At 39.7% G+C, this 18,100-nt stretch overlaps 5 protein-coding genes across 5 annotated transcripts; 1 reads left to right on the forward strand and 4 right to left on the reverse strand.

Annotated features, from left to right (window-relative positions):
- Nucleotides 1-2,790: 2,790 nt before the first annotated feature.
- Nucleotides 2,791-4,133, reverse strand: EAF02_001946 (uncharacterized protein; the record flags this gene model as incomplete). Its single annotated transcript, XM_038897994.1, has 4 exons — nt 2,791-2,827; nt 2,908-3,064; nt 3,176-3,438; nt 3,541-4,133. The coding sequence occupies 4 exons, from the start codon at nt 4,131-4,133 to the stop codon at nt 2,791-2,793; spliced, it is 1,050 nt and encodes a 349-aa protein (XP_038761686.1).
- Nucleotides 4,134-5,191: 1,058 nt separating this feature from the next.
- On the reverse strand, nt 5,192-5,785 carry EAF02_001947 (uncharacterized protein; the record flags this gene model as incomplete). The annotated part of the gene is made up of 1 exon (XM_038897995.1): nt 5,192-5,785. One exon carries the CDS (start codon nt 5,783-5,785, stop codon nt 5,192-5,194), a length of 594 nt encoding a protein of 197 aa, XP_038761687.1.
- A 989-nt stretch (nt 5,786-6,774) lies between these two features.
- Nucleotides 6,775-7,980, reverse strand: EAF02_001948 (uncharacterized protein; the record flags this gene model as incomplete). Its single annotated transcript, XM_038897996.1, has 4 exons — nt 6,775-7,025; nt 7,309-7,447; nt 7,609-7,795; nt 7,907-7,980. The coding sequence occupies 4 exons, from the start codon at nt 7,978-7,980 to the stop codon at nt 6,775-6,777; spliced, it is 651 nt and encodes a 216-aa protein (XP_038761688.1).
- Nucleotides 7,981-11,306: 3,326 nt separating this feature from the next.
- On the reverse strand, nt 11,307-13,040 carry EAF02_001949 (uncharacterized protein; the record flags this gene model as incomplete). Its single annotated transcript, XM_038897997.1, has 1 exon — nt 11,307-13,040. One exon carries the CDS (start codon nt 13,038-13,040, stop codon nt 11,307-11,309), a length of 1,734 nt encoding a protein of 577 aa, XP_038761689.1.
- Nucleotides 13,041-14,693: 1,653 nt separating this feature from the next.
- EAF02_001950 (uncharacterized protein) lies at nt 14,694-17,561 on the forward strand (the record flags this gene model as incomplete). The annotated part of the gene is made up of 3 exons (XM_038897998.1): nt 14,694-14,887; nt 15,198-15,539; nt 15,605-17,561. 3 exons carry the CDS (start codon nt 14,694-14,696, stop codon nt 17,559-17,561), a joined length of 2,493 nt encoding a protein of 830 aa, XP_038761690.1.
- Between the last annotated feature and the right edge of the window lie 539 nt (nt 17,562-18,100).

Raw genomic sequence — 18,100 nt, forward strand, 5'->3', positions numbered from 1 at the left:
TCTTATTATATAATAAATAAATATATAAAATATCTTACTACTCCCCTTCTTAAATATATTTAAGATCTTTACAAATAATTGTGACGATTGCATCATTTAGAATACTAAGGTGAAGAGCTAGAAGAGCTCTTCGGAAGGAAGTGGTAATATACAGGATTGTGGATCACGTGAGGACCTAGCCGATCCACTAATATGACAGGATCGTCACAATAATGACTTGATTCTATATAATAATAAGTATATCCTAATTTAAGCAAATAGTACTTGATTTGCTTAGTATTCTTAATATATCTACTTTTATCGAATACTTATTTTCTTCAACAAAGATTATTATCATTGTAAAACGAAATAAACTTCAAATTGCAACTATTGAAAAAATAGAATACTTAAAATCATAATTAGATTTGGATTTATAAATAAAAGATAATTGAGAATTTGAGAATTTGAGTAAATAAAAAACAGAATTATTATTATTATTATTATTATTAGTAATTTTCAACCGGGCCGTATAGGCGAACCTCCCAGGGGGCATTACGGTTGGGCTAACTGCGGGATAATCTCTAATTTACATGATCCCCCTCTCCTAAGAGTGGGGTCTCAATACCCTCAGTAGCCTTTCAAGCGATAGTTAGCACACTTATGCTTTTGTCTCTAATCCTCTAAGCACTTTCATATACACTTTCCAATCTTTTATATAATATTTTGATTAAAAGCTGCTTTATCCTATAAGGATAGCTTTTGTATATATTTTAGTATAGTATAATATATTACATATATCGATTTTGTTTTTTATAGCCTTATTATATTAATCATTTCCTATTTTATATTTGTATTCACTCGGATTGATCGATCTATTTCTATTTTCTCTTTCTATTTTTCTGATAGTGTTTTAGGGTATATGCTTTTGTAAAAATCTATTATAATAATAAATTCAATGAACTTGGTTGATATATATATTAACTGTTTTAATAATTATTCTTGAGCCGCTCGATTGCGGGATGAGTATTTGGGCCTAATATCTGGAAATCAGATTTCATAGATTATAAGGATTTTGCAATAATATATAATATGCTCAAGGGATTTATATATACTATATAAATAATAAATCATTATTTCCTTATATTTAAATTATCAATAATAGCTTTCGAAATCACTATGTGCTAAGCGAATCGCTAATATATAATAGAGAATAGCTTGTGAGAGTTCTAATTTATTAAAGTATTTATTTATACTCCTTGAATTCCATTTCTGATATTATTTGAAGAGCATTGATTTTTATTTGATTTATTATATCTATATTACCGATTCTATAATAGTTTTTGTTATAAAACAAATATTACTTGTTATAAATCGATTTGTATACTCTGAAACTGATTTTCTTATTTCTTTATCAATAAGTATATCCATATACTCATTCTTTTCGATTTCTATATAATCTAATGACTATTTGATCTGAATTGAGTGTATTTATATTAATTTATAATATTTAAGGAAAGCCTATTGTAATATAATAAAGGCTATATCTCTTATTTCCTATATCACTGATATGCTATTAATGTATATATAGATTTCCATTTGTTTTATACTAATAATATTTCTGATTACTACTTAGAGATCTCGATATGTTCCGATTGCTTTTATATCGAATATATAAAAATTGTAATGCAATTCATTGTTTTCTTTACATACTACTATCTATTTTCTATATATAATATATCCATATCCTATTCATCTACTATCCTTATCGATTTATTCCAATCTATCAGAGAATATAGTTATCTGATTGTATATATATTTATTTCATTATTCCTGAAACTACTCTATTGCTACCTCTTTTGTAAAGCCTCTAATAGGATTTATTCGATATCCTAATATATAATGAGGCCTTGCTAAAGTTATCTCCTTGATTTGGGAAAGATACTGGTTAATCATCTGGACTTTTGTTCTAGCTGGCTGTAATTAGCTTTCCCTATTACCAAAGGAATAGGTGATTCTTATCCCTCAGTGATAAAGAGAGTGTTTTGGATTAATAGTTTGAATATGAAGAGCTGCTCTCCATTTTATTTGTTCTAATGCTATTTCTGCTAGTGGAAAAGCGCTGTCCCTTATTATCACTATATTCGGGGTTGTTCGTCAGACTGGGAGGACTCCTCTGATTGTTATTTGTAGGACTAATAAAAAACAGAACTTATTCTTTTAAATAGTATTTTTTTATTATTTAAGCTTTATTAAAATTAGTTTTGATTTTTAGTATTATCTTTTATATATTTTTAGGTTTTTATATTTCAATTTTTCTGTATATCTTTGTAGATATCAATTTTGAATGATATCTATAGTAGTGAGTTTTTAACTATCTAATACGCACTAACTACTATATTAAAAGCTTTATATGCGCTACTGTTTTACTATAGTATACTATTGCCTACACTATCCCAGGATACTTCGTAGGAAGAAAATCAGTATGATGAGAGATAAATCATATGATAATCAAAAAGGAAAACAGAAAGCCATTCCATCCAGTGATAGTGAACATGTATACACTGATTCCACTAGGTAAAACCCAATTATAGACATTCGGACTTTCGGGTAAAGTAACTTCCTAGACTTCCATGCAATGTATCTGGTAGATTTGCTCCAACTATTACAGACTCTCCAGCCACCACCACTAGGTGTATATGTTCCATTGATGCCAAACCCAACCACTCTTGATATCTTCTATCATCTATTTTTATACATCACCTACTCCCCCCTACACGCCATTGAACCCAAGCCTCTCTTTCCTGTACTCTATTAAGCATCTAAAGGCTTCTGCCCATAATGCGCATATCTGTCAGAATCAATTAGCATGACTATCCTAACATCACTTCCCACAAAGTCTCCAAGGAAGAAAGACAATAGAACACTAACATTTCCCAATAAGCATGAATTGACGTATCCTTCATTTCCCTCCTAACATCCACCAAAAATAATTCTAATTCATCTACACTCCATCCTAATAGCCTTGTAAATATGGCTACACTCAGTCCCATAAGTCCGGAGGTGAGATTTTCTTGATGCCACATTCCTGTTTCAATTCATATTAGCATATATCTCTTTACCCCTTTTATATCTCTTGGAATCATCTCCAATCTTTCCTCGGAACTCCTTTCCCTCATTTAGAAAACTTATCACTCACCCAACTCCTTAGCTTTAGCATCCTTCGGCCACTTGTTTCCTGGCCACTTATAAATTGTCTGACTAACGCCCTGAAACCCTCTCTTCTCCAATTTCTCTTTACAAGTGATTGCACTGTCCAGATCTCTGCCTGCTATAATACTCCCTTCTAACAGTAATTGTGACCATTTAAGAAGCGCTGAATCGGGCTTAAGTGTATCATCTGCGCAGGATACGGGGAGTCGAATATCTAGAAGTTCAATGTATCCACCTGGTTTCAGGTTACTGTTTCAAATAAAGTTAGAACAGTGGAAAAATCTGTGAATTTGAGGAAAAGAATAACTAGGAATACATCGACAACAGACGAAAATATGAGAGATAACTCACTTCCAAGCTTGATCAAAGAATCGATCCCAATTCCCAATACTTCCCGTCATCATTCTCGCATATATAAAATCAAACGCATCACTATCCTCAAAAGTCCATTCCTCTTCCAAATCATCCACTTGAAATATTGCATTCGGAGGTGTAAACATTGGTTGAATAGGACTTAAATCAATTCCCAAAACCGTAGCTTGAGGATACTCATCCGCAAAATCTGTTGTCCAAATTCCCGTTCCACAACCTACATCCAAAACCCTCTCAATCTTATCTGCCTCGATTGGTGCTGTGAAAAGCTTGCCATCAAGGGTGAGACTAAATATATGATGTTGTAAATCTAATCTTTCTTGTTCCATATCATCATTAGGATATGCATATTTTCCATCTTTATAAGCGTGATATGTACGTCCATTCTCTATGCGGTATCTAGTAATACTCGATGCGAGTGAGGTTGTGGAACTTCCAGGTTCGGATCCAAGGGCTGAATCGCCATCGTCGATTAAAGCTTCCGGATCGTCGGCTTCTAGCGTTACTGGTAAGGGAGCTGGTGTTGGAGCTTCTGTTGCCGGTTCAGATCCTATGGGTGGAGGCGAAGCCATTGCAGTGTAGAGGACAAATGTATCGATAGATAAATGACTATTATACGAACCAATAGTTTCAAACACAAGAAATAAATCAAATATCGTTCCAAAGTATCAATTCAATTGATCAAAACGTTGATCTCAATAAACCCTATAGGGTATCAAAAAATTAATTACTGACGTAGTTTGTACGAGGGTTGCGTAACTAAAGAACTATATAAAGAACACAAAAGGAAGAAAGAGAGCCCTCCGAAAGGAAAATGGCATACGGAACTCTTATATTAGAGTGCTACTCCAATAAAACCTCGGTGCTGATGTACAAACAATTATTAATCGATCAGACATGGTCCTAGACAATCATGATCCCGAATGACTTCAATTCGGAAATCTGACACGTACAGCAAAGAGAACAAGATAACCATTGCGGATTGCGGTCGGCAAAAAAAATTCAAAATCTGATATGTTTTCAAAAAGATCAGTCCTGACTCCTGCCTGCTTGTCCCACATCCAAAAGTCTCTTATATGAAGCAACTTACATATTCCTCTCCACATTCATGATTGGATTTTGCTCTCGGAGTTTCTTCCCATCATGATCCCCCATACAGGGCGTTTTACTTTCTACAAGGGAAATCCCTTGTTCCCTCGTGTCTATTGGTGATAACAACGGGCTTTACAAAAGCCGAAGTGGGGTGAATCTGCCAACAACTTTAAGGAAGCAATTATCCATGTGCATTTAACATGTCGATCATGAGGTTTCGAGAATTTTTTCGATGTAACGATTTGAAATGCATACAATACAGTCAAGGGATGAATCATTTGCTTCGACTAAGTAGCAAAGTGAATCAACTTCTGCAAATGGTGTTATTATCTGAACTTGAAGAACAATGTAAGAAACGAATTCTCTGTCAAAATGTCAGCAAGACCAACATTTAGAAAAAGCATATCCTTAGCATCGTCCCCATCTTATATGCACGTCGTTCATTCGACCGAATCACACCTCCGTTAAGAATGCTTCTTTTTGACTTCCTCAAACACTAGCCTTGCTCACCGCACCAGCACAGCTGTCGCCAGCCGCCTTAAAAGTCATACATATTAGGACCCCCGCAATTCTGCTTGAAATCACCCTTGCAAGTCATGGTATACGCGTGCGCTCCCGTTAGACTACTTGGTTCAGGGGTTGGCGGCACCGATCCCGCGTAACATTCCCGTCCATATTCTAGTGCAATGTATTTGTAGGTAGGTGATGGGATTTGAGCAGTGACTTGAGCTAGGGCAGAAGAAATACAAAGTTTGGGGCTCATTGAATCTTTGGAGAAGAATTTGGGGAGATTGAGTCCTTCATATGGTTTTCCTGCAGGGTCGTTGAAACAACCTATCGACGCAAATTCCAATGTTGCAGTGTTGCCTACCGAAGGAGTGGTAGATGTTCTGATTGATGGATAATCATTCGATGGGAAAGGAGCCACTGAAGAAATCGCTGAGGGGGTACTGGATCGTGTATCTATCGTAGATGAGTTGCTGGTTGAGGAGGTAAGTGAAACTAGTGCACTGGAGGACCACGATGAAGATATTGAAGAGGCAATCACACCACTTTGAACGGAGGAAGAGACCGAATTGGTTGAGGGAATGGAGCTCAAGCTTGAATTAGCGCCTGTGCCGTTGTGATACATCTGTAAACGAGGTGACCCACCGCACTGAGTCATGCTATTGAGTAAACTCCAACGGTTGTACACATAAAAACTAGACTTGCCTGTTCCGAGGAATTCCCCATTCAAGTCAAGGACCAAGTACTCCCTGATGTAGACACAAAACTGCTTGCGTTGATGACATTTCCCCTATAGCCTATGGAAAATTCAGCTTGAAAGCAAAGATATGGTGGTGCTTGATAATTTCATACACTCCCTCCAATATCCAATGCCATATCAGATAAATGCGGAACAAAAAGCATAACAGCTTTCAATAATCATCCTATTATTTGCATCAGTATTGCCAGTTAGAGCTCTTCCGATGGTACCCTCGGTATAGCACCCTACGAAGGTGTTTGAGCCGATAGAGATTGAATGATCACAGGTCAAGTCGAGGCTGGTACGACCGAGGTAGTCGGTAGAAGTAGAATTTGTAGTGGAGGACGCAGTGGTAGAAGAGGTGGCTGTGGAATATTGGGACGAAGTAATCGCTGGTAGAAAAGATGAAGAGGACTATGTGGTAGAAGTTGAGATTAAACTACTACTGCTGTTTGAAGAATCGAGAGATCAGGAATTCAATCCGGGTCAGGCACATACTTGGTCCTGTGATAGTAAACTGATACAAATGTACCATCTCCCCCGCATGCCTGTGTTATATCTCCAAGACAACTCAATGAAAATTTGTTCAAGGACAGGTCACTACTTTGAAAGAATTAGATCTCCAACTTGTAAAATCAAACACGAAAATTCTATTTCGCTACTTTTGGAGCAATATTTTCACACCAACTTTCCGTGTCTGTCAAAATCGGCTGTGATCAAGAGGTGCTCCTCGTCCGAGATACAGACAATACTCCACACCGGCGAATTTTGATGCAACCGTTTACTGAAGTGATGGCAATTTTGGCGGTACAATCAATAGTTCGAGTCCCGGTGGAACCAATAGCAACTTAATCAAAGTCGACTGGCTGAGTATACTAAAGAGGTAAAGCAACCGGAGATTCTGAACACATGACACTGCCATTAATATCCAATACATACAAGCGTACATCTCCAAAATTTGGACATTGAAACTTATTGAGACCTCCAGTTGGTGGAATTGGAATTGGAGTCAAGATTCCATTTACAGGTACAACATTGTAGGCTTTTAGTCCAGCGTTTGGGTCGGAAATCCAAAAAAGAAAACATGTACCAGCTTGGCTTTTATATGTAGTAGTAGTCGGTATCCCTAGAGAAGCCTTAGCAATACAATACGAAAGTGAACTAAGGTCCCGTTTTTTTGCCCATTTCCACAGCTCCTGTGAAATTTGATGGGCTTCGTCCGAACAAAACAAAAAGCAGCGCGTTTTGATCGTCATATCCCGGCTTGTAACAGACTGTTGAAAAGCCTAGATAGTGTAAGCCATGAATATATATTATTTGAACCTAAATTCAATCAATCACGTATCAACAAGAGTAGAACTTGGTTTATTTTCCGTGAAATATATATCGTATGCGTACTCACTAGATACAACCTCCTTCGAGAGGACATGGACCTGGGCCGGCAAATATCGAACGCTGAGCAATGATTGGTTGGAGTATATTGTCAGATCCTGTAAGACTGTTAACCGCTACATCCATGAGGATGACTACAGAAATACCTCCAGGCCCCTGGTTGAACCCATCAAGATTGTTCACATTCAAAACAATAATTTAATGTCAGCTATTGCATGTCACTGGAAGGCTTCCCGAACTTTTTGTACTATGCTTTCCCAATTTTCCAATGACAACTACGATGCATGAAAACCAGTACCGATAAACACTGTATGGACCAATAGAGCAACACCACCGGATCCTAGATCTCGACCACCAGCACCCATAGGGACGTATTCGTACGGGTCGAAATAATCTGACAAAATGATTTTACCAGCGGGTGAAATGGCGATATTCAACACAACTTCGTCCAATGAAAGTGGAGATCTTCCCGATGTCGTTATATCCTCATTTGCATGCTCCTCCCTATTCCTTCAAAGTTTAGCATATACAATTGCATATACCACAGAATACTCAAAGTGTCCAGAAGCAAGAAACAGTCGATTTCCACCTGTCGCCACGACCATACCCCCTTACCATGTTCCAGCTTTCTCACCTTCTTGAGTATTAAAATCTGCAACGACCAACAGATCACCTGGACTTGACTCCATGGTGAAGATGGATGTAACGTCAATTCCGGAAGTTGCGCTAACTTCAACTGATATCCTAGTATAATGAAAAGCTCACAATGCCGTCCAAATGCGCCAATCACCACGCCGTTGATTAAGGTGACAGATGGTCGTTGAAGAATAGTACCGCCGGGAAAGTACCTAACAATATGAGCATAATTAGCTTGGAGATAAAAGACCCTATTCACCTGGTAAGGCTAGTGATATCCTGAAGAGGAATGATTTCAACAGCATATAATTTGTAAAGCCCGATCTACCTGTCAGCGCCAAATTCTCCATACCATAGAATTTCTTGTGATTAGCGACGCCCCCAGTCACAGCTTCATTTTTGTATGTCTTGGAGAAATATTATAGAAGATCTTTTGCTGGATCTATAGTAGGAGTTCCAACAATGTCAATGAAATCTGGGACATCAGCACATCCGTCTATTTGTATTGACTGTGGTCCAATCCATCTCTAGTTAAAGTTACCAAAGATCAATTTTTAGAAAAGGTGGCTGTATAACTCGTAAGTTCAACATAGTCCCATTAACAGCATCCAAAGTACGTATGATACTCATCTCTAATGCAATGAAGACTAACTGTGACCCGCCTGGCGGAGTATATACTAACGGTTTTGCATGCTATTCCTCCTTATTGTTCCCGTATTAGTTTTTCCATAATATTCCAAATAGCAGGACCCAATGTCGAAGGCTGCCTTTTATTATTATCCAATTATCCCGATTGCAGCATATCTGCACCTGGAATTGTGTCTGTAGATGCCACAGAGTTCCCCAATGATGGCACCAAGGCCAACAAAATACGAATTTTTAACCACATTTAATCGAGAATTTTTGATGCTTGAAGATCAAGATTGCAAAATCGAGACAAGGCAGAAAGTTTGACATAAAACCATTTCCCTATTTTTGCAATTGGTAAGAGCGCAGGAAGGGATCGAAGTGATAACGTGATGACACTTACCATCTGTGACATGAATCAGAAATTCGACGGAAAGCTGCATTATTTCCCAAGGGAAACGTTTGGAGGAAACAAAAAATTCCATACCTCAAATGATCACGGCAGATCCATACGACCATAATTTGATACCCTGATATATCGCAAAACCAATTGACATGCAAATATATACTAAACTCCCACAACATATATACCGGATTTATACTTCCTGGTATGATATTTTCCATACGATGGTTTCACTTGAACACAGCTACCCGGTCAAAAGAACAGTCCGGATTGACGGTGGAAGTCTCTTAAACAAAGCCTGAAAACTTTGATATGCAGATTATTCTGAGAGCATGCCGAAAAGGAAAATGATAGCATAAGTAAATAGAGAACCATGCGACTTAGCAATTTCGCGACGTTACCATTAATTGATTGATTGATTGATTGATTGATTTTATTAACATCCTTTTTCAGTCCATAACTATTTAGAACGGCTAGGCTATAGGGGCCTAGCAAATACTATTGGATATTTATAGTAGATATATTCAATTTAGAGAAATAAAAACGAATACTAAAAAACTAAGCCCAATCTCTATTCGGAGTGCAAATAAAGATAATTATCTTTATCCTTTAAAACACTTCCTTCCTGACTTTTCCCCTTCCCTAATCCAATTAAAGTATTCTAATATCCAATTTCTCTTTTTTTAAAATCCTAAATCCAATTTGCTATTCCTCTCTTTCTATAAAAGGCAAGAGTTATTCCCTTTCAAGTTATCTTTAATATAATAAAGGGTTCTCTTATTAATAAAATAGCAATAAAAGGTATTACTCTTCTTTGTTTTTATCTCTTTTAAATTAATCCCTTGTATATTTTCATAAGCTTAATATCCTTTAGCTTTTATTAAATATATATAATCGAAACTATTAACAATAATGGGGCAGAGCCAAGCCCTAAGTCTATATACAAATCAATTCGGAAAATTCGAAAATTCGAAAATTAAAAGGAAAAACGTTGTATTATATTAATACCCAAAGTATAGTATTAATTTGAAGACGATAGTATTTTTTGTATTATATCATTATAATATTTAAATAACTGAAAGCTAAAGAATATAAAAAAAGGGATTATAGTATGAGTAAAGCGGCAGCAAGTTTTATATCGAAAAGACTCTTTTAAAAAAAAGAAATCTATTACATATCTTACTTCTATAAAGTAATAATCGATAGTAGATATTGAATCTGATTGAGGTTTCTATAATCTTTGTATTTATATTTAAAGCTAATATTTAATTCTTTATAAATATTATTATTATAAAATCGCAATATAATCCTTCGCTATATTTCTGATATCTTTTTTTTTCCAATTCTTTCAATTCCATTTGCAACTCAATCTTAGCTCTATAGACTCTTAAGAGAGAGCTAGAGGTTTATAGAATGCACTGTGTACAGGTGTTGAGTCTTCGCATTCCACGTTACCATTGAACATTATAAGATGATATACGATATGCGATATAAAGAGAAAAATGAGGTCTTGAGAAGAGAGAAAGAGAAGCAATAACGACACCTCTGCCCGATTTTCAGGCTTGTGGAATTCGAACATTCACAATTCAATTTGTTTGTGCATTCATAGGCACTTCGCCTCACTCACATGACCAAACCAGCCTGTAACGAATTGAAATTATTAAAACCACCCAGAAAAATTCTAGCCCCAAATGCTGACCAAGTTACCAACTTCATCATGGAAATTGTATCAAAAAGCCTAGATAACAAATTAGGGTCCTACTTAGAGCGCGGTCAAAAGATTCATTGCATTGGGACAAAGCATTGAAGTGATATAATGGCGCAAACGAATCTCGTGGACTCGTCGCGGGAAACGAGAATATTCGATAGACAAGCCAAATTCGTCAAAACATTCTTCAAGAAGAATGATCTGGAGAATATAGTGCGACGAGCTGGATATACTGATCTCTAACCCCGTCTCATTAGTTTCCAGACTACTGCTACAAGCATAAAGATCGTGCTTCTGGGTCAAGAAAGCATAGATCTGAATTTCTACATCTATTCCTTGTCCCATGTTCACTTGGTTCATTTTTAGCATGAGATGTTTGATCTATGTCAGGAATTGACCAAATCAAGAGCAATAATTTGTGATTAGAATTTGGATTCCGTTTATAGTTGACACGAAACACATGTGTGAAGGATATCCATGTGTATTAATCACTTGGTGTGATATATCTGATATATACACAATAAATACAGTGATATATTACAACATTCCAAAACTATCCACCATTTTTCATTTCTCAATCATAACCATCAATAACAATCAATTAATGCCCCAAACTTTTTCACCAAGCGTTTCAACTAACTTTAATAAACTGGCATGTCAAAAGCATCCAAATCATAAATCCATGAATCAATACTCTCCTGATCATACTGACACTCCATCGTAGTTCCATTGTTTGTCCAGAACGGTCTCAGAGGCCATCCGCAGATCTGTTGATTCGTACCCTTATTCGCCCCCTGCAAAACTGTCGCATTCAAAGTGACAGGTGCCACTCCATTCTCTACCCAATCAATGAGTACCTGCAAGTTCGTTTGTGGCCATGGTCCATTAGGTTCCGCTGTATTAACTGCACAATGTGAACCGCCTGGTACAAGGAATAATCGATAGAATTCATTAGTTGCAGCGACAGAATCATTATACGAAAGACCTGGGTTCATGATTTCTCGCACGGATTCGAAGTAGCGAACGGATGAGGCGGTCGGAATACTGTAATCAGATTCACCATGGAAATGGATAATTTTTCCGCCGGCATTTTTGTAAGGGGTGAGGTCTGGCCAGTTTGTCATGAGAACATCATTGTATCGGTTCCAACCATCTTGAATCCAGTCGCGGAGAGTATCGTATGTTACTCCCTCGAGAGATTGGAGGTTTGAACCATTTTTGAGATCCAGAAGGACTTCAACGAATGAACCACCAAGAGAGGTAATACTAAGTCCATATTCACCCGTGGTGGCGTTATATGCTGTGGCCGCATCTGTAAAAGTAGAGGATGGAGTGTATGAGAAATAAGCGCGTTTACCGTCAGTGGTGTGGAGACCGTCGAGGATTTTCTGGGCAACGGCCAAACCCTTAGCCGAGATTGAACCATTTTGTGCGGGTGTAGGAGAGGAAAATAGACTTCCTGTTGACGCTGGACAAGAGTATGGTGTACCCAAAAGTGTTGAAATATTGAAGTTCATTGTGCAAAGATCTGTTCGTGAGACGACTCCGTCTATTTTGCCATCATATGGATCGCAAGCAATAATTGTCTCGTTCACAATCTTTTGCAATTCACAAGGCGGTGGATAATAGTCCAGAGTCTTCTCCACAATATTGGAATAAAGATGTTGAACCTGCTGGAATGCAAATCTGAAAGCCGGTGCACCAATTGTTGCTCCATCAAATTGATCCGCAAATCTTTGAACTTGACTCCACACTTCTCTACCACCTTCCGAACAGCCCTGATAGTAAGAATATAACGTAGCATTATTAGCTGTCATATTAAAAATCGATGTAGTAAATTCCTTTCCAATGACACTCATTTCATGGATAGCATTATATCCAAACATATAGACATTTTGCCAATTAAGTGTTCCGTTCGCAAGGAGGAAATCTGAAATGACGTTGTTCTGGAAGATTCCAAAACCACCATCAGTGTCACCAGCAACTGCGCCATATGCAACTCCTCCAGGTAATGACATAGCTCCTGAGTTGATGGCATATCCACCACCACCTGTAGAAAGGTAGCGATTTTGGAAATTTGCCGGTGCAGGAACCCAGTATGTTAAGAGCACACTGTCATCTAGACCGTTGTGTGAGTACTTGAAAGTAACAGCACAGTAATCGATCACAGCATTTGGATAAAACACACTCGATGCTGTGGCATTTGTCACCGTTTTGGCTGTGATGGATGTTGGATCAAGAGTTATCCCATCATAGAAATCGACAGCTGGAAAGTTGGCTGCGAGATAAGTTGATGTACAGATATCGGTCAGCGTAAGAGCTTGCGTCAAAGCCGGAAGAGAAGCAATGGCGGTAGCAAGATTTAGAGAACGCATATTGATCTCCACCGAGTAGCTCGAACCGTGTGTGGTTAATAAGATGAAGAGAAAGATGAGATGAGGATGAATCACTGGAGTCATTCTCGGTTCTTATACTCCTGAGTTCTCTTGGTCAAGAGATTGTGACATAATCGAATACCCGCATGTGGTCTGAGTTTTGCTACTGTATAACCTCAGCGAACTGGTTATGGTCTAACCATATTCAGTTCTAGTTCCTCTCTCTCCATACCCAATTAAGGAGGATGAAGAAATTCTGAGTGAATGGTGTTGCGAAACTGAATTTAGTCCTCTTTCCCTATCGATTCTGGCACCTTAATCCCCACAAGAAACCCTAACATCATCTTGAGTTGTATTGTTTTGAGCCCCACAAACCAATCACCAACCCCGCATTCTCCCCGAGTTCAACAGAACATCGTCGCCACAATCATCCCCACGCGTACGTATTGAAGATTAATCGAGCCCGATTAATATAGAGCTGGGAAGCTGAGCAGCGTGTATGATTGGAAGAATCAGCAAATTGATTCAAGGTGGAGATGAAAAGGGTTAATGGCGACTGCATGTGTTTAGCATATTGAGTGGTTTAAGGCGGGATAGGAAACATCGGTGCTTTCGGTAGTTATAGCTGATAGCCAAAGCTATCGATCCGGGGGCGGAGATGAGGTGGGGATGTACCTTCTATCTAGGGTGAAGACATCCGTCATATTATGACAAGAAGTAGCAGGTGCGGTGTGTTATTCAAGGTTTCAAAATTGGTTCAGCAACGAATTGATTGGTTCTACGCTGTTGATAAATAACATGGAAGAGAACATGAGCCACAAAGACGTAAAGTAGGGAAAAGGGAGAAGAATCGCCAAGTATTTCGTCAGTTTCCAAACGCTAAACTTAATTGGGACTAGACTGACAAAGCTCTGCATCATGTGACTAAATGTCAAGTGACATTTCCATCGAGTTCTACCATCACGTCTGAACTTACTAGGTATCTCCTCTCTCAATCTTCAAAAACTTGTCCCTGACATCCAAATTATGTCTTATTTGATTGAATAAGTCTATGACTATGACTTTATAGTTCAATCAGTTTGGGTCTGAACTACATCCTTAGACTTTTTGTCATGCTCTTCTTCTCTACAGTCATGAGTCTGCATTACTACCATCGCCCATGATGGTCAGTCACTGTAGGCATTACATACGATGTGTCAATATCTGCTTAAAGTTGAGTGGCGTATATATATCTTTCTCACCGCCAAGCTATTCCTGCTTGTCCCGGTCATCTGTTTATATATTTCTACGATTTATTTTGTATTATAATTGGCTATATATACCATCGGAACTCTTCAGAGTTCTTCTCCATATTTTGAGGCAAAGATGTCGAAGATCTCTAAATCTTGAAAGTATGATTGGCATTCATACATTCTTATACGCGGTTTGCCTCTCTATACGCGTTTAGTCTCTCTATACGCGCTTAGTCTCTTTCTATACGCGTATTCGAGCGCCAAGATGTTCGTTCCTCCACACGAAATGCTATTACGATTAGTAACTTGTCTATTGACCCCATTCCTTCATTCTATTCATCCAAATTACGATACAGAAATGAATAGGAGAATGACAACATATCATAATCCTCAATTAAGCTCTGGCTCGTAATTTCCCACAATGGATATAAATATAATACATGAAGAGCGAAAGACAGAGTTCTTCCTCCATCTCATGTACGATTTCTTAACTTATATCAAGATGAGACTTTTACCTTCTTTGTGCGCGGTTATATATTTTTGGGCTGGGGGAAGTGAAGTTGCAGCTACTTCGGGTGATTCTTTTGCTTGTGAGTTGTTTCATTTTGGCTTCTTGTAGCAAGAAAGTACGAGGTGTGAGGTTTCAGAGTCTCAAGGTGTATGGATAGGAGATACTCCTATTGTCCAGTTAGTTCAACTCGGATATAGAGAAGTTTCATGTTGTCCAATTCAACATTTGAGAATCAATCTTCGCATGGTTGAATTTTGAACAAATAGACAAGGCGTTGTGTCTTTTCCACACCTCCCAAGCTTCCTTGCTTGATACACTTTACCAAATACGCCATCTCCGTCTCTTCCTATCCACTTTCACTTCCTCTTTCACTTTCCCTAACCTATGTCCCTCACACTTCTAACATATCCCCAGCACCCCCCTCCCAAACTGGACCCACGCCCAGGAGCTCGCCCGCAATTTCGTCAGTCAACTAAACATTACCGAAAAATCAAACATAGTAACAGGAACCTACCATGCTACTACTCTCGAAGGTGAACTCGTGAATTGTATCGGGAACGTCAGTCCCATCCCGCGTCTCAATTTCACAGGAATCTGTTTGAACGATGGGCCCGCCGCTGTTGCTCGTCAGGATCTCATCAGTGTTTTTCCTTCTGGTGTCACATTGGCTGCAACATGGGATCGTGACTTGGTATACCAAAGTCACAGGGCACTGGGAGAGGAATTTAGAGGGAAGGGTGCGCATGTTGCTTTAGGGTATGCTTTTCTCCCGATCCATCTTGAAAACATCATTGTCTGGACCATAACTAAAAATCCCCAAGACCAGTAGCAGGACCCCTCGTTCGTCATCCCTTGGGAGGTCGCAATTGGGAAGGATTTTCCCCTGATCCCTATCTCACCGGTCATCTAATGACCGCTTCCATAACCGGCATGCAAAGCGTTGGGGTCCAAACCTCTTCCAAACATTTCATCGGCAATGAGCAGGAAACCCAACGAACAAACTCCCAACTTCCAGACGGAACAAACATCGATGCGATTTCTTCCAATTTCGATGATCGAACCCTTCATGAATTATATCTCTGGCCTTTTGCAGATGCAGTACGTGCTGGTACCACTTCAATAATGTGTAGCTATAACCGCATCAATGGAACTTACGCATGTGAAAATCCGCATCTACTCAACGATATCCTGAAAGGCGAATTGGGATTCCAAGGCTACGTCGTCTCGGATTTCTTCGCCACACACTCCGGATATCCTGCCGCAAACGCCGGTCTCGATATAGATATGCCCGGCTACGTTTCTCAAGCCGCCATCCCCACCAGCGAAACATATTTCGGTCCTCATCTCATCTCCGCTATCCAGGCAGGTAATATGACGGAAGATAGATTAGACGATATGGCTACCCGAATCATGACATCTTATTTCCTCCTCAATCAAGACAGCGATTATCCCACTCCCGACCCGAGCCAAACATACGTCATGGCAAACATGTACGGCTATGATTTCGGCGCCCAAATTCCCGCCCGTGACGTCCGCGCTAATCACTCCTCTCTAATCCGACAAATCGGCTCTGCAGCAACCGTCCTCTTAAAAAATACAAACAACATCCTCCCATTATCCAAACCCCTAAACGTAGGCGTCTTCGGTAATTCCGCCCCAGATCCTATCGGTGGTCTTACCTGGCCGGAATCAGACCTCCACAACGGCTTCGACATCGGCACCCTCGATATCGGCGGTGGATCCGGCTCCGCTCGTCACACCACCCTCATATCCCCCCTTACCGCCCTCCGAAACCGCGCCGCTACATACGGAGCACGCATCCAATATCTCACCAACAACGCACTCCTCTCCACCTCCTCTTTCGGCAGCATCTACCCCACCCCAGAAATCTGTCTCGTATTCCTCAAAACCTTCTCTTCAGAAGGCGTAGACCGTGAATCCTACCCCCTAGACTGGAACTCCACCCTCGCCGTAAACAACGTCGCATCTTTCTGTCACCGCAACACCATCGTCATCACCCATTCCTCCGGAATAAACACTCTCCCCTTTGCCCAAAACCCCAACATCTCCGCCATCCTCCTCGCGCACTATCCCGGCGAAGAATCCGGAAACTCCATCGTCGACATCCTCTTCGGGGACAGCAACCCCTCCGGAAAACTCCCCTACACAATCCCCCTCCACGAAACAGACATGCATATCCCCATCGTGAATCTCAGCGTCACCGAAGTCCAAGCCCAGGGACAAAACGCCTGGCAAAGTGATTTCACCGAAGGCCTCGCAATCGATTACCGAGGTTTCGAAATGAAAAATGTAACTCCCCTCTTCGAATTCGGATACGGATTAAGCTACACGACATTCAATCTCACCTCCTCTCCCTCCATCCAAAACCTCACAAATCAATCCGTCACCGCGCGTCCCAATCCCCTCTCCCCCATCCTCCCAGGCGGAAACGCAGATCTGTATACCCCCCTCTTCACCCTCACCACCAGCGTTAAAAACACAGGAGCGCGAGCTGGTGCTACAATTCTCCAATTATATATTTCTCTCCCAGAAAAAAGTACACCCGAAGGAACCCCGAAGAAAGTTCTGCGCGGGTTTGAAAAGGTGGAGATGAGCGGGGGAGAGGAGAAAGAAGTGGTGTTTGTGGTGCAGAGGAGAGATGTAAGTTTTTGGGATACGGAATTGGGGGATTGGGTTGTGCCGGAGGGGGAGATAGGGGTTGCGGTCGGGTTTAGTGTGCAGGATTTGAGAGCGAGGGTGGGGGTTGTGGTTAGATAGGTTGGGAGAGCAGAGCAGAGGAGGGGGATGGAGAAAGCAGAAACGGAGAAATGAGTGAAGGGGATTGATAAGTAGTGAGATGTGAATCTTTTGATATCAATCATAAATCATAGGACACTTGTTTCGAGACTGACTATATTTTAAAACCTCAAGTGTTGAGAATCGAAATGATTTCATACATAAATTTTACCTCATAGTTCCAACGCCAATAAACAACCCATCCACTATCATACCACCAATAAAATTCCATGAACTCAAACACCCAACACCAATACTCTTACTCTACAAATCCCCACCCAGCACAAAGGTATATAAGAAATGCAGAGATGCTCGAAAAACGCCAACGTGTACTCATCAATACATATAGCAGGTATCAAAAACAAAACACCAGGTGCCAATACCCTTACCCTAAAACCCCCAACCCAGCCCCTGAATAACAAGAAAACAAAAAGATACCCATAATCACCAGAGTACACTCATTAATATACAGAAAATCATCAATACATGCAATATGGCAGGTAGGTATCCAAAACAAAAAA

The sequence above is a fragment of the Botrytis sinoallii genome (genome assembly GCF_014898435.1).
Source record: "Botrytis sinoallii strain Bc 23 chromosome Unknown BSIN_003, whole genome shotgun sequence".
In the NCBI taxonomy this organism is placed as follows: domain Eukaryota; kingdom Fungi; phylum Ascomycota; class Leotiomycetes; order Helotiales; family Sclerotiniaceae; genus Botrytis; species Botrytis sinoallii.